The sequence below is a fragment of the Protobothrops mucrosquamatus genome, unplaced genomic scaffold, assembly GCF_001527695.2.
Source record: "Protobothrops mucrosquamatus isolate PMUCROS unplaced genomic scaffold, P.Mucros_1.0 scaffold378, whole genome shotgun sequence".
In the NCBI taxonomy this organism is placed as follows: domain Eukaryota; kingdom Metazoa; phylum Chordata; class Lepidosauria; order Squamata; family Viperidae; genus Protobothrops; species Protobothrops mucrosquamatus.
This window is the reverse complement of record NW_015386710.1, coordinates 1,542,228-1,557,681: the sequence shown is the minus strand read 5'-3', so window position 1 is coordinate 1,557,681 and position 15,454 is coordinate 1,542,228. Positions and strand designations below refer to the sequence as shown.

Sequence of the window (15,454 nt, the reverse complement as noted above, 5' to 3'; positions counted from 1 at the left end):
GTGGCGAACCTATGGCATGCGTGCCACAGGTGGCACGCAGAGCCCTCTCTGTGGGCACGCGCGCCATCGCCCCAATCCTAGGTCTTCAGCTGGGTTTTATAAAACCTTTTCGCTTTAGGCCTCCACCGCCATGTGCAAAAAAAAAAAAGGTTCAATCAATCAATCAATTTCAACTTCTCGCGAGGAAAAGAAATCTCGCAAAGTTGGAATTGATTGATTGAACTTCTTAGTCCCACCCAGTCTGCCGTTACCACTGCAGCCATGCCCACCCAATAGGCTACGCCCACCCAATGGGCCACGCCCACCCGGCACCCAATGATACATAAGTGGGTTTTGGTTTGCAGTTTGGGCACTCGATCTCTAAAAGGTTCACCATCACTGCCCTATGGTATCTCCCTGTCCCACATATTCTGACAGGAAAGGTATATTCCAGGTCTTTCCAGGAGCCATGCCTTTTCAGTGATAGTTCTAATGACCACAAAGGTAGCTCTGATCTTTTTGATAGGTTTCAGAAAGGCTTTCAGGATATGGCTCTTTCCTTGAACTTTAGATCATATGTGATGTGTTGGAGGGTGGATTGGATGATAATGGCATTTCTGTTTGAATCACCATTTTATTATTTCATTATTGATTAGTTTGTGTATTTTGTTTTGTTTTTAAGGAATGCCTCTGTTAATGACAAAAATTCACCAGCTAACTTGAAAATCTGCAATGTTTGTATCATAGTAAGGACTTTTTGTTATAGTTTTTAGCTATATGACCAAGTACCAGTTCATAATAGTGTCCACCAGAATGCGCTCTACTTTTATAACGTTCACTTACTATATCTATTAAATGTATTAAAATATTTTCCCAGAAAAGGAATTATTATTTTTCAGGAAATGATGAATCCCTTGGGAAGCACTGAGGTCATAAAGGTTTTTCAGAGCTATTAATTGTACAGTGTAAATAAATTCCAAAAGGAAACTTAGAAGTTCATATGTGTGGTGTTATATAATTAATACATGTTTTCCTCTATAATAATTTAGACCGAACAAGGAAAACCCATCAACTCTTCAAAGATTCAAGTCACGCACACAATGGTATTGCGTCAATACAGTATCATTTTCCATCCATACTCCTAATCTTGTTGCTTTTATTGGACAACAAAGCTTCTGGAAATTAAGGCTACTTCCACAAAAGAAATTATAATGATTTCTTTCCTTTCCTTTGCTGTACTCATCACATGGGAAAAGCAGATAGGAAATTGTATTTCTAAGAACTAGCTTTCTGCTTAGAAATATACTTTATTCTGATTTTAAAATCACAAACTTGGCCACTTTAATAGAGTAGGCCATTTCTGATCAAAGTTTTTGTCTTTTTGGAATTCTTTGGAATTGGTAAGATATAATCAAAAATTTAAGCTGCTGAAATGTACTGCAGGACAGCAAGGATTTCTGAATCAAAACAAAGGCATACAGTTGTAGAAATCATCAAGATAGCAACCATGTTCAGTAATCATTTGTTTAATGTGTGTTCAAAGTTACAACGGCACTGAAAAAGGTGATTTTAGGACTGGTCTTCACACTTAATAACTATCACAGCATCTCTGTAGTCACATGATCAAAATTCAGGCATTTGGCAACCAGGAAGTATTTATGATGGTTACAGCATCCTAAGATAACATGATTGCCGATTGAGCTGCCAACAAGCAAAGTCACTGGGAGACTTAACAGCACAGGTTCACTTAACAGCTACTGATTCAATTAATGACCATGGTTATTCACTTAATGATTATGGCAAAAAAAATAAAATCAGGAGTGACTCCTTTAACAACTGCATTGTTTAGCCATGGAGGTTCTGGTCCATAAATTGAGAATTGTTTATGATAGTTAAAAACATGGTGGAATTGTGTTTTAACACCTTCATAAAATGCCTAGAGGAAAGGTCTTCACAAACCTCTGGAGGCAAGATGTTCTGAAATACAGGAGAAACAGCAGAGAAGGTCTGTAGATCTTTAGCTCTCATCTCAAGAGTGAGGAGTCTAAACAGGCCTTCTCATGACCTTACCGGGTTGAACTAATTCAAGGAAGTGTCTGGTATAATCTAATACTTCATAATATAGGCCTCACTAGCTCTTTGATTTGGTACCCTTTACAATGACATTAATACTTACATATATGATTCTATTAANCAGCAGAGAAGGTCTGTAGATCTTTAGCTCTCATCTCAAGAGTGAGGAGTCTAAACAGGCCTTCTCATGACCTTACCGGGTTGAACTAATTCAAGGAAGTGTCTGGTATAATCTAATACTTCATAATATAGGCCTCACTAGCTCTTTGATTTGGTACCCTTTACAATGACATTAATACTTACATATATGATTCTATTAAAATGGAATTCCAGTATTAATAATCTATCCACTGCATTTTGCCCCAGGTGAAGCTTCTGGGTTGAATCCAAGAGCTGCATCATGTGGTGTTCATTACAGGTAGTTCTCATTTAGAGACCATAATTGGGATCAGCAGTTTTGTTGCTAAGTAATGTGATTGCTAAGCAAAACTTCCATTTGGTTGTTAAGTGAGTCACTGTGAGTCATTAAGTGAGACATAATGAGATAGCAACTTGCAATTTTACTGTCAGCGTCCCCATTGACTCTTTTGGAAGCCAGTGTAAAGTGCAAATGGTGATCACTTGACCATGGGACACTGCAACAGTTTAAATGCCCACCAGTTGCAAAGTGTCTGAAAGTTGATCATACGAATGTGGGGATTTTGCAATAGTTCTAAATGCAAGCACTGATCATAAAGTTACTTTTTCAAGATTATTGTAACTTTGAATGGCTGCTAAACAGGGCAGTTGTTAAGTGCAGTCTAGCTATGCAGTAATCCAACCAATTAGTAATGAAAGTATGAATTATTGTGCTCAAGTCATCCTTGTTCAGGTATGGGCATAACAATTAGCAGTCAAAATTGGTCAAGGGTCTCCTTGCCACATCTTCCCCTTTTTGCTTTTATTTATTGATATTAACAGTTTCCTGATAAGCATGTTTGTTTAAACAAGAAGAGACTGAAATACATTTCTCATTAAACCACTTTTGTAGAGTTGGAGTTTTCCGCTCATAACAAACAACTTGCTCCACTGGAGATACCCTCTAAGGCTGCTAGATGAAATCAATTTTTGCTATTTTTTTATTCTTTTCTATCTCCCCATGCTAACTCTGTTGTTCTTCTTCTTCTTGTTGTTGTTATTTGTTGCAGTCAGCCAGATATTTAGACTGGATTTGACATTTTTATCTATCTAGTGAATAATTCTCAAGGACCTGGGATAGGTAGATGTTGATGTTTGATAAGGATGATGAGGATGATGTTGATAACAGATTTATTTGCTACCCATCTTGGAGTTCAAAGTGATCCTTAATTTTTTCTGAGATTTCCACAAAATTCTGAATCAAAGAGGTAGAAATAAAATGTTTTTATTTTTCAGTATAGAATCCTTTTCTGAATTAGATCCTCAGAAGAACAATAAACACAATTAGGTACTATTGTAAACTGCTACAATGTTAAGCAGTCCAGTACCACAAAATGTTTCAGATCATAGTTAGAATTAATATTAGTCCTTTGCTAGCTTTCATATCAGTTGAGATTGTTAAGGAGCTTCAGTGCCTGTCCAGTCATCATTGATCTATCATTTATTACACAGTGATTATAAACATTTTGCATTTTAGGAAATGGTACATATTTTATGGCATTGATTGCTCTAGATTTTATTTTCAAATATACTTAGAATTCAGTAGTTTCGTAAGCACCTAGCAAGTATTTAAAGTCTAGATTAATTTAGATTGCAAAATGCAGGCACAATTGTTGGTGGGTATACATTTTATACATTATAATAAAAATGGAATTATATACATTGAACATGTTAATTATCCAAATTGAGAATGAAAACATATCTACAGAGCAATTTGAAGTTATTTTTATATATAAATAATGAAGCAATTTGCTACCAAAAGATCATTTATTATCATTTTTAATATGTTCTTATTGTTTCAGCAACACACGAAGATAGTGTTCTCTGGATTGCCATGGCAGGTATACATCAAATCTGGGCACTCCTGTTGGAAAGTGGAAAACTACCTAAAGGAAGGTAAGTTAGAATATTAGATTGCCTTGCCAACACCCTATGATCATATTATTTGTTTACACTATTTATTTATTAGACTTGTTTGTCGCCTAGAAATAGGTGATAATATACTGCTCAAAAAAATAAAGGGAACGCAAACTCCTTCAGTTCCATGTTAAAATGTTCCCTTTATTTTTTTTGAGCAGTATAATTTGATTGTATAGCTCTACTAAACATTGTTATACATACTTTCTCCGTCTAGGTTTAGTTCAGTTTAGTATATTCAGGAAGAAATGCAAACTATTTGGAATAATGAGTATTTGACTGGGCACATTCTGTTTTCATTAGAACAATGGTTGATTGATTCATTGATGATGATGCACCAACAACTTGGTGTCAACTCTTAATGACCACATATATGGACCTTATCCTGGATGTTGTACCCTGACCTGTCTCTTCAGATCTTCCAGCAGTACATCTATCACTGCTGTAATCAAGTTGTCTTCTTGATTAGGGTTGCTAGGAAAGGGCTGCTATTATGGAGATAAAATGAACTAAATCTATTTTGTAAGCTGAGTTCTTGGAGAAAAATAGGATATAAAAGAAATAACTTTTTAAAAATTTTAGTGTTACATACATTATAGAAATCTTTCCTTCTACCCCTCCCTCTCCTTCCATCTTCCTCTCCTTCTCTCTCTCCCCCTATATTATACTCACTGAACTCTACATAAAATACATTTTGAATTATTTCATAGTTTAAAAAATATGGAAAAGAAAGCTTATTTTTGATCACAGCATGAAAAAAAATTGAATGTAACATTGTATAAATTATAAGTTCAAGTGCATGTAGAGCCTATGTAAATCTCACCACCCCTCCTTTTTTTAAAGTGATTTAAAGAAGGGAACTTGTCTTCGATTTGCTGGAAGTGGAAATGAAGAGAACCGAAACAATGCATATCCCCACAAAGCTGGCTTTGCTCAGCCTTCTGGTCTCTCTGTTGCTGCTGAAGATCCCTGGAGTTGCCTTTTTGTGGCAGATAGTGAGAGTAGTACTGTGCGAACAATTTCTCTAAAAGATGGCACTGTGAAACACCTGGTAGGAGGCGAGAGAGATCCAATGGTAAATTAAATCTATATTTCTCTCAGTTTTCAATTGATCTTATACATCCAGATTAGAACATCTCTGATCCCTACGGATGAAAACTTATTTTAAATGCCAATTGGTCACATTTTATTTGTAAGTTATTACAATAGTTAATTGAGATCATTAAAAAAGATTTAACTTTCAGTACAATTGAATTAGTCTGCTAATAATCATCAGATTCATGGCAGCAAGCAGATATATCTGCTGTGAAACCAGAAGGGACAATGAAGATTTGTTTTCAAATTTCGTTTTAGGAAAAATAGTTGCTATATTAAATAATAAACAATCTTCTCTTATTACTGGTTAACAAAAAGTTGGATTTTGCCATTCATATCTTTAAGCACAATATTTTAAAATAGCCATTAATATTTTGAAATGAAAAGACAGACAGAAGTAAAAAAAATAAAAAAATGGTCTCAATGTTTTGTAATCATGAAGATGAGACAAAAGGCTAATCTGAGTGCTTCATCAGAGTGTTTAATACATAACCTTATGTCATTGCATCACTTACTGATTCAGAAGAAAAAACTATCATTATTTTTTTGAGATTTGATTTGATTGGTTTCCCATCTTATCTAAAAGATTCTGGGCAGCTCATAACAAGTAAAAACAATCCAATGGAAACAAATAGGGTTTCCTGCCTGAGCAGGTGGTAGGACTAGATGACCTCCAAGGTCCCTTCCATCATCATCATCATCATCATCATCATCATCATTATTATTATTATTATTATTACCGGTATTATTATTATTAAAAATGAATATAAAAAACCTTACAAACTAATCACAATAATTTAAAAAACAGAAAACCATGATTAAGGGCACAATTCATTCTACATCAACAAAACACAGGTATTGAAAGAGTTCCCCACTTTTATAATTCTGTTGCATAAAAACATACATTACCATTTATAGATAGCTAAGGAATATTCCAAATTTCTAAGATCAACAAAAAAAACCCTTTGAAACAGAATTCAATCTATGTAAAAATTCTTATTTTAGATATCTGAATTGATACTATGAAATGGCAAGAGGCAAATTTTGAATTGAAGTGAATTGAAATACCTTTATTATCATTTTCCTGTATACACAATGCTATACATTAAAATAAAATTCCAATGCACTGCTCTCGAAAAAAATAATAATATAATAGCAGCAGCATCAAAAAAATGCCAAATTATATAAAAATAACACCAAAACGTAAGTGTGTCTGTGTGTGTGTGTATATATATATATAAATCAAAGTCGATTTTGAATACATAGAGGAAAAAAGAGTCTTGAGAGTTCACAAGGTTGATACTATATGGTGCAAAGCTATTACAGAATCTGGTGGTTCTGCTTCAGATACCACAAAGCCTCCTCCCAGAAGCTAACAAGGAAAACCAGTCATGGAGAGATATGTAGAATCTCTGACAATACTGCGGACCCTGGTCAAGCAGCACTTATATCCTCTAACCTGGATAGAAGGAAATTAATTTCCAGTAATCTTTTCTGCCATCCTCACCACTCCCTGCACAGCCTTCCAGTCCAAAACAGTAACACTTTTCATGGTTAGAGCGATAACCCAATAGATATATGTACGTTAGTTCTGAGATTAATGCCAAATTATCACTTCTTGTCAATAAAAATTGTTTTTTTATGAATCTACTTTGAATTCAAGTTAATGTTTTAGCACGTCATACTCATTATTGCTAACTTTAATTTTAAAAAAAAGTAATTTAATCATCATGTTCCTTTCCAAATATTTTTTTAAAGAATTTATTTGCTTTTGGTGATGTTGATGGAGCTGGGATGAATGCAAAACTACAGCACCCATTGGGACTAACCTGGGACAAGAAAAGAAGTCTCCTTTATGTTGCAGATTCCTATAATCATAAGGTGAGGTTACAGACTCCATTTTCACTACAACATCTAGTTTATTATTCAGTATCACAAAACTTTGTACAAGTAGTCCTCGACTTACAACAGTTCATTTAGTGACCGTTCAAAGTTACAACAGCACTAAAAAAAGTGATATAATAATTTTTCACGTGACCATTGTAGGCATCCCCATGGTAACATGATCAAAATTCAGATGCTTGGCAACTGGTTCATTTATGATGGTTGCAGTGTCCTGGGTTCATGTGATCCCCTTTTGCGACCTTCTGACAAGCAAGGTCAATGGAAAATTAGATTCACCTAACAAGCACGTTACTAATTTTACAAATGCAATGATTCAGTTAACAATTGTGGCAAGAAAAGTTGTAAAATGGGGCAAAACTCAATAAATGTTTCACTTAGCATCATACATTTTGGACTTAATTATTATTGTCACTTGAGGACTACCTGTATTGCAGAACAGAAAGGTACATCTCTCTGTATGTTTGCATGTATTATTGCAGTTGCTTTTTATATTTCATATTTCAAATTATATTTTAGGCAAGTTTTGAACTTGTATAAAGGAGAGTTTCTTAAATTAAAATCGAACAAATGAGTTCTAGCAATTGCTCAGTAACAGGTAAACATGGAATCAAAATGATAAAAATATTTCTTTCATTCCTTATCCAACAAACTGAAAAAGGTTAGTGTCAGGCTCCCATGATTCAACTTACTAAAGCCTAGCCAGACACACAGCACGGCAGAGCTAGACAAGAATCTTTATTGCGTACTAGGATGGAATGACTATAAATAGTTGATTACCTTCTGTCAGCTTGAGACGAAGACTGTTCTTACAGTTAATGTCTGTGTTTCTTTTTTCCACCTTTCCTGCAACCTTGTGTTTTGCAGCCTTGGATCTTGGCAGCTGTTGATTGTTGATATAGCCAACATTTTCTGACTTGCAAAAATCTAGCCTTCTAAACCTAGTTCCTACCCTTAAGAGGTTAAAGTCACCATTACTTTATGATTTAATCCCCGCTTTGTAAATTTTATACTAGTCACGTTTATGAATCTAATCCATAAACATTACAGCAAGTTGATAAATTCGTGTTCCTTGGTAAAATGTATATTAAATTTATGGAAATAGATGGAGATACTTTAAGATGTCAAAATAATGTTAGAAAAGAAGAGGATAATATGTGATCTGTCAAAGGAAATATATGTTTATCCAAAATAAGCAAAAAGACTGTACATAAGGATGTTCTTCTGCGTACTTTATAATATAGGAGTGAGAGTTTGGTATGAGAAGAAATAAATGCTGAATGCAATGGGAATGAGTTATTAATATGGATTGATCATAGAAATGAGACTTCCAGAAATGGAACATGTTAAACTGATGTGATGCAATCTCAGACCTTAGTTATTTTCTTGCAGACATTTCATCATCCAAACTAGGTAACATCATCAGCACTAGGACTAATAATGTTACCTAATTTGGGCAATGAAATGTCTGCAAGAAAAAGTCCTTCATTTCAACCCGGAACTACAAATATTGTCCTTTATTGGAATCTCAAAATATATATGACAGAAAAATGATAGTTAAGAGGAAGAGGAAGACTGAGAAAGTTATTTTTGAATAGAATTGATGGAATCCTTAAAAAGATAAGATAAGATAACCTTTATTGTCATTTTTATACTGTGGGCACAATGGCACACATCAAAAATGAAATTTAGTTGCCCGCTCTCAAAGTGAAACACATACATGACACACACCTAAACATACTATGAACAACATATGTATAGACCCACATCCCTACATATACGTAGCAAATAAATATTAAATATTGTTCATCTTGAATATATAATGGAAGGAGGAAGCTTGAGAGTTCGCAAGGTTAATGCTGTATGGAATGAAACTCTGGCTGAATCTGGATGTTCTGCTTCGGATACCACGAAGCCTCCTCCCAGAATGTAACAAGGAAAACAGGTCGTGAAGAGGATGTGTAGTGTCCCAGATAATCTTACGGACCCTGCTCAAGCAGCACTTCTGTGCTATGTCCTGGATGGGAGGGAGGGAACTGCCAATGATCTTTTCGGCCATTCTCAGCCTTACCAGGTAGACCAGCAGGAAACACTATTTGATGAGGCAATTCTACTTGTAAAGCCACATTAACAGAATCTTACAAGCGCGAAAGTACAGATCTTCCTTTACAGGCCAAGAAACTAGGGAGGGTCTCTTCTAAACCTCTTGCCCTCCATTGTCCAGCTGTGGGCTATGCACTCTCTTATCTGATGGTTTCCTAGGTAGCGTCTCTTCGTCCCCATCTCCCATGGCCTTTCTTGCCTATCATTAAAAAACAAAAGCATATATGATTGATAGTTGGTTGATGATCTTTACTATGATCATTGACCTAGAACAAAACAGTCAGATTCATAAAAAGAATAAAAGGATAAAGCATCAAAAGCCATGAGATAGGAAGGAAAGGAAATACATTATCTGGAAAGGACAATAAAACACCTTAAACTCTAAACAATTTCTAAGATATCAATAAGAGTAAACATTTACTATGACATTTACTATAGTAGACTAAGTTCATATAGCAGGATATTTAGAGTAGAACCTAAGTGATAAATAATAAAAATATTTTAAAAGTAAAGTACTGAAACAATGTATGAATCAGTGCATGAATATGGAAATTAGCATGGTTTTTAAGAACAGAAATATGCTAAAGAGGATAATGAATATTGTTGGTGAAAACTGAGTTTAAATTTCCTTTTATTTTCTATTGTTCTGTGCCTTTATTCTATTCACTACTTTTTACTATTTTTCTGTATATTATAAAGTTACTTACCCCAAAACAGAATAGTGTGGTGGTTATGTATGTAAAAAAAAGTGGGATCTATTATTAATTTGAGTCATGAAGCAGTACGAAGGCTAATATCACTGCATTGCCATTGATAATTATTTTGATATTTGTCAATCTTTGTTCTTACATATTTTTTTTAATTGTAAATTTCTAGATCAACCTAACATTATAACTTCTTTATAGTCATTTTAAATAGGAATAGGAATATGATTTATTAGGACATTATTCATAAAATTCAAGAAATAGTTCAACATTACTTTATGTTCTACAAGATGTCTTATTTGTTTTGTTCTAGATTAAATTTGTAGATCCCAAAATGAAGAATTGTGCCACTTTAGCAGGTACAGGAGAAGCAAGCAATGTAATTGGTTCCAGCATTACCACGTCAACTTTTAATGAACCAGGAGGCCTATGTGTTGAAGATGGAGGGCAATTCCTTTTTATTGCAGATACCAACAATCATCAAATTAAAGTGATAGATTTAGAAACCCGTACTGTTTCACTGGTAAGTTACTATATATAAAAAAGTATGGATAGATCTTTCTATTTGAGATAAATTATTAGAGCTAAATTTAATTCTACTACCTTTATTGCATTATACATGCATTATTGCCATGTTTATAATGGCCTGGCAAACAGAATTGCTTTTGTATTAAGGATATCCTGTTAAGCTTAAAATAAATGTTCCATCTGTTTTAAGAGGTTAGAAATGACACTAGCGCCGTTAGAATAAGCTGAGATAGAAGAACCTCAGCCTTCAGAACACATTTTGACATAGATATTGGGGATATGATTTAATCTCATCTTGCTGTAATGAGCTGCTTTAAGAACCATGTGTTCCTTCAGTCCATTTTCCCATAAACTGGAAATAAGGTCCATATTATTGAATCATTTGGAGACAAATGAAGTAAATATTTGGATTTATTAAAATCCATCTGGACTTGTTAAAAAAAAGTTCCTTGGATCACATCTTTACTAAATTAAGAACCTCTGGAGCTGAAATAGACCACTAGAAAAAAATGAGAAGGGGTGGAGCAGACAATGTTATCCAGTAGATATGACTATTCCAGGTCATATTATCGATACGATCTCTAAAACATGCTTGTATGGTGTTCAGAAAGGATTACAGCTCTGCATATTCCCAGTGTACTTCAAAGAATGTTCTATAGTGCTGCTTCTGTAGCTTTGGTCTGTCATAGAAGCCACCTTTCATGGCATTTAGAAACAAAGTACTTCATTATCATGAACAACAATGGGGAAAAAGTCCCGATAAGTCGTGTGATGTCATGTGACATCACAAGTTTGACATACCTGGTTTATATAGATACATGTATTACTGGGCAAAGTGTATGTGTATGTATGTATGTAAAAATAATTTTAAATATTTTAACATAATGTGAGCAAACCATTCTGTTCCTTTTACTTCAAAAGCAGAAGTACAATTAATGCTATACTTGTCTTCAGATCTTGGTTTTGTCTTAACACATATTGCAAAGTTACTTAAAGGAATGTATTTGTCAAAGCATTATAAAAGGATATGTCTGCTCCTTTCTCAATAAACTCAATAAAACCTGATTTTTAATCAAACATTTATTTTTTACAATTCATCATATAAAACTAATTGACAAAATATATTCATTAGATTATTTAAATTAGAAATCCACAGTTTTCACAACTTGAGCAAAATACCATGTCTTGATGATATTGGGAGAGGAGCAGTTGTAAAAATAAACATCTTATTGTAAGCACTATTAATAACTGTTGGGCCTGAGCATCCATTTAGTCTATAAAGCATGTATATCTAAATAAGTCAAAACTGCCAAGAAATGTAGCATTTATCAACTCTTTTGTTTGACTTGATACAAAAAGACAAATGCATTGGAGAAGTATAAGCTATGACAGAGCCTAGAGAGTCTCCTTAATAGTAATATATACCAAACATCTTCTGTAAAGCATGATCATTAATTGAAGGGATTGCTTCCTAACCGTAAATAACATAAATTGTTTTACTTTTGTATGTTTCAATTATTCAGACAATTTAAAATTTGAACTTGCAAACGTAGAGGGAATAATCATAGTGCTTACTGAACAAATAAACAGCCTAATTCCAGGCATACTTCTTTTCAATAGGGAGTCTCTTCTGCATCCCGTGATATATTAGGCATCCAGTTTTGAATATAATACCACTGTGTATGTAGGGGGTTTGTTCTTCCCACAAAAAAGGAGTGTTTATATTTGATTTAAATTCTGTTTTACAAGAACTGAGCAAATTAAGTGACAATAAAAGGCAACACAGCCCCACCTGTTCAAAAGGAGTTGGATATACATTATCCATCTGTACAAGCTTAATACTATATATATAATATCACAATTTCCTGTTCATGTAATCTGGACTAACCAGCACTGAATTTAATGAGTTTTGCATTGAAATCAATTTTTAAAAGTAATTTACTTACATGCATTTGAATAGGCCTTCCATTGCCAAAGCATCTTGAAGCAATTTACAATAAAAACATAAATGAGTACATAATAAAATTCTATATTACAACAGCTTAAACTAATATACATACATATAGTAAATTTTATTCAACACAAAATATATTCATTAAAAAATGAGAGGAAAAGGGGAAAAAGCTTTTTTTTCATCATGCATACCAAGAAGGCCTTCAGAAATTGGAGACTTATCAACAGGGGTCTAAAATGTATCACCATAGTGGGGAGAACATTCCAGATCACAGCTATCACCACTGTCCTGCATTGCCTCATTAGGAGCAGCCATTTGGAGCACCTATAGGGGATTTCCCATCCTTTCTTTATCTGTAAAGGTTCCAAGGAACCAGCCCATGCATCAGTTCCTCGGTCTTTGCTGTAATTGAGTTTGCAATACTTGCTCTGGAAATCCATCTGAATCTGTCTGAAAGTGACATTTGTTTTTTCAAACTTTAGAATATGAAATTATATCTCAAAAATTAACATGCTTTCTATTCCTTTGATAGCTTCCTCTTCTGCATGTTGACACAGTAGACACTATAAATAGAGGGAGTATTAAAATGAGTGATAAAGCAGAACTACCAAAGCTCCCTAAATCGGCTCCACATTTTCAGCTACCTTCATTGACTGTAAGTCCAGGCCAAGCACTTCAGTTTGTGCTGATGCTCAACTTGCCTCCAAATACTAACCTGACTGAAGAAGCACCTAGCTCCTGGTTTTTTACTGCAGAAGGTAAAAAAAAGTCAGTGTTTCTGTTTATAGGGAATATATGCTAAATCTGTTTCTCTGATATCCAAATACATTGACTTAGATGGTAGAGCAGATATATCCTTATTATTTTACAGAGTTTTCATTTAAACCTATTCCTGAGTTTCTAATAGCAATTTTAAATTAAATGTACAGCCCATAATTAAATCATCATTTTATTATAACAATTTATACGGTCTACATTTCATTATAATCCTTTACTCAACTGGAAATAATGGAGCAGGTTAAACTAGTGAAATGTTTATCTCATTCACAAAGAGGCTCCTTCTAGGGCAGGGGTGTCAAACTGCTGGCCCGCGGGCCAGATGCGTCATGCGGAAGAGGCGCCCACCCCATTGCCGGCAATGGCAAAACTCTCCCGATACGTTGCGTGACGTCATGTGATGTCGCGAGTTTGATATCTCTGTTCTAGGGTAATAGAAAAGGGTTAAATAAAAAAAACATGACCTGTACATAAATACGGAGTTCTTTCATTTGTATATACTTTTCTATAAAACTTTAGAGCACTTGAATAATTATATACTTCAGTTTGCATTTCCAATATTGTGATTTAGTTCCTGCATTAATCTGATTCTGCCCTGTGAAAGTCTTCTACTAGTTCTTCCATAATTATTTTAGTACAAGCCATAATAATAATGTTTTATGATTAGATAAAATCATCAAATCGTAATAGACTATCTTTTCTTTTCTAGATAATGAATGGCTACTTTGTGATCCACACAGATCTGGGACAATTGCAGACATATTTGAACAGCCTATAATCCAATTTCAGTTACCCACTAACTGCCTGTCAGCTGAAGCTTTATTGTCAATCAATGTGTGCCTCTATTACTGTAGCAAGGATAGTAATGCCTGCATGATGAAAGGAATCTCATTCAACCAGCCTTTCCATATAGCAAATGTAAACCAAAAAAACATAGCTCCAATCGAGCTCACGTATACATTTTAATTTTAAGCACAGCAAAGCAGAAAACCATGTATGGTCCTATTTACTACTGCCTAATTTTTGTTGCAAAACTAACTGAACTTTTGCATTATTATATATGTGTTACTTCATGTTTGAACTTAAAGCAAATTGCAAAAATATATGTTTGCATAAATGGAATGTGGGAAATCATGAACATGTATCTAAATCTTAGTACCTTATCAACTTATTGTATAAGCAATAAATACTAAAGGGCTTGGGATCACTGTGAATAAACAAAACAAAGCAAAATGTAGAAAAGATCAATTTCTATCATCAGAGCACAATCTTAATGTTGGAAATTCGTATTTGTTTGATTTTTTTTCCTGTGTTATATAAACATTTGTTAGCACATGTTTTCTGGACCAGGAGGCCTTGCTCACTGTCACTCATGTCTTGATCACTTGTCTGTTGGATTACTGCAGTGTGCTCTACATGGGCCTGCCCTTGAAGATAACCCAAAAGTTACAACTGGTCCAGCATGCAGCAGTGTGTGCTTCAAGGTTTGCCTATGTTCAACTATTGCTGCGCAAGCTGTACTAGCTTTTAATTGTTTTCTAGGTGCAGTTCAATGTTGGTTACTACTTTCCAGCTTTAAATAGCTGCAGGACCACCTCAAGGTTTCTGTCCATCCTGCCAGATCAGATAACATGGTCGGTCTAGATCCCTTTCCTTAAATGTTACTTCTGGTGGGACCTTTAAGACATGCTTTTCCAGTAGCTGCCCTGACCCTTTGGAACAGCCTGCCCCTTGAGATTTGGAGGGCCCCTACACTTTAACTTCTGAAGGGTGGTGAGGACCTACTCTTCACTCAGACTTTGGACTAGGATAGAAGTGAGCCCAGCAAATGTAGGTTTATGACATATTGCAGCCTTGTGCTTGGACTATATGGTGGTGTGGGGTTTGGTTGGTTTTATTTATGTTGTATTAAATATTACTGTGAGTCACCTAGAATTTTTATGTATAAGAAAGATGGCCTTATAAGTTTTATAAGTAAATGATTAATCTTTTGTTTCAAATAAAAGCAAAATAATGAAAAGTAAAATATGCAGTGAAAAATAGTTTTTAACAGAAACTAAATTTCTTTTTTAAAATAAATGATATTTAAACAGCACGTTCTACCTATATTTGTTAATGACTTACACAGAAGTAACTTCTATGCAAAAGATAAGTGAATTGATATAGGTAGGAATAATATTTTTAATAAAATCTGAAAAATTAAAAGGCTGAAATAATTAGTTTTTTTTAATTATCTACAACCTTA

The 15,454-nt window shown here is 34.3% G+C and overlaps 1 protein-coding gene across 1 annotated transcript in view; it reads left to right on the top strand.

Moving 5' to 3' along the window:
• Positions 1 to 15,239, top strand: part of LOC107287323 (NHL repeat-containing protein 2) — a 22,159-nt gene extending 6,920 nt beyond the window's left edge. Inside the window, exons 2-7 of the mRNA XM_015815822.1 lie at positions 4,032 to 4,125; positions 4,990 to 5,221; positions 7,000 to 7,122; positions 10,264 to 10,473; positions 12,965 to 13,190; positions 13,919 to 15,239. Of these exons, the coding sequence (XP_015671308.1) occupies positions 4,064 to 4,125; positions 4,990 to 5,221; positions 7,000 to 7,122; positions 10,264 to 10,473; positions 12,965 to 13,190; positions 13,919 to 14,175 (1,110 nt within the window). The 5' untranslated portion in view covers positions 4,032 to 4,063 and the 3' untranslated portion in view covers positions 14,176 to 15,239. The remainder of the gene's footprint in view (positions 1 to 4,031; positions 4,126 to 4,989; positions 5,222 to 6,999; positions 7,123 to 10,263; positions 10,474 to 12,964; positions 13,191 to 13,918) is intronic.
• Positions 15,240 to 15,454: the final 215 nt, after the last annotated feature.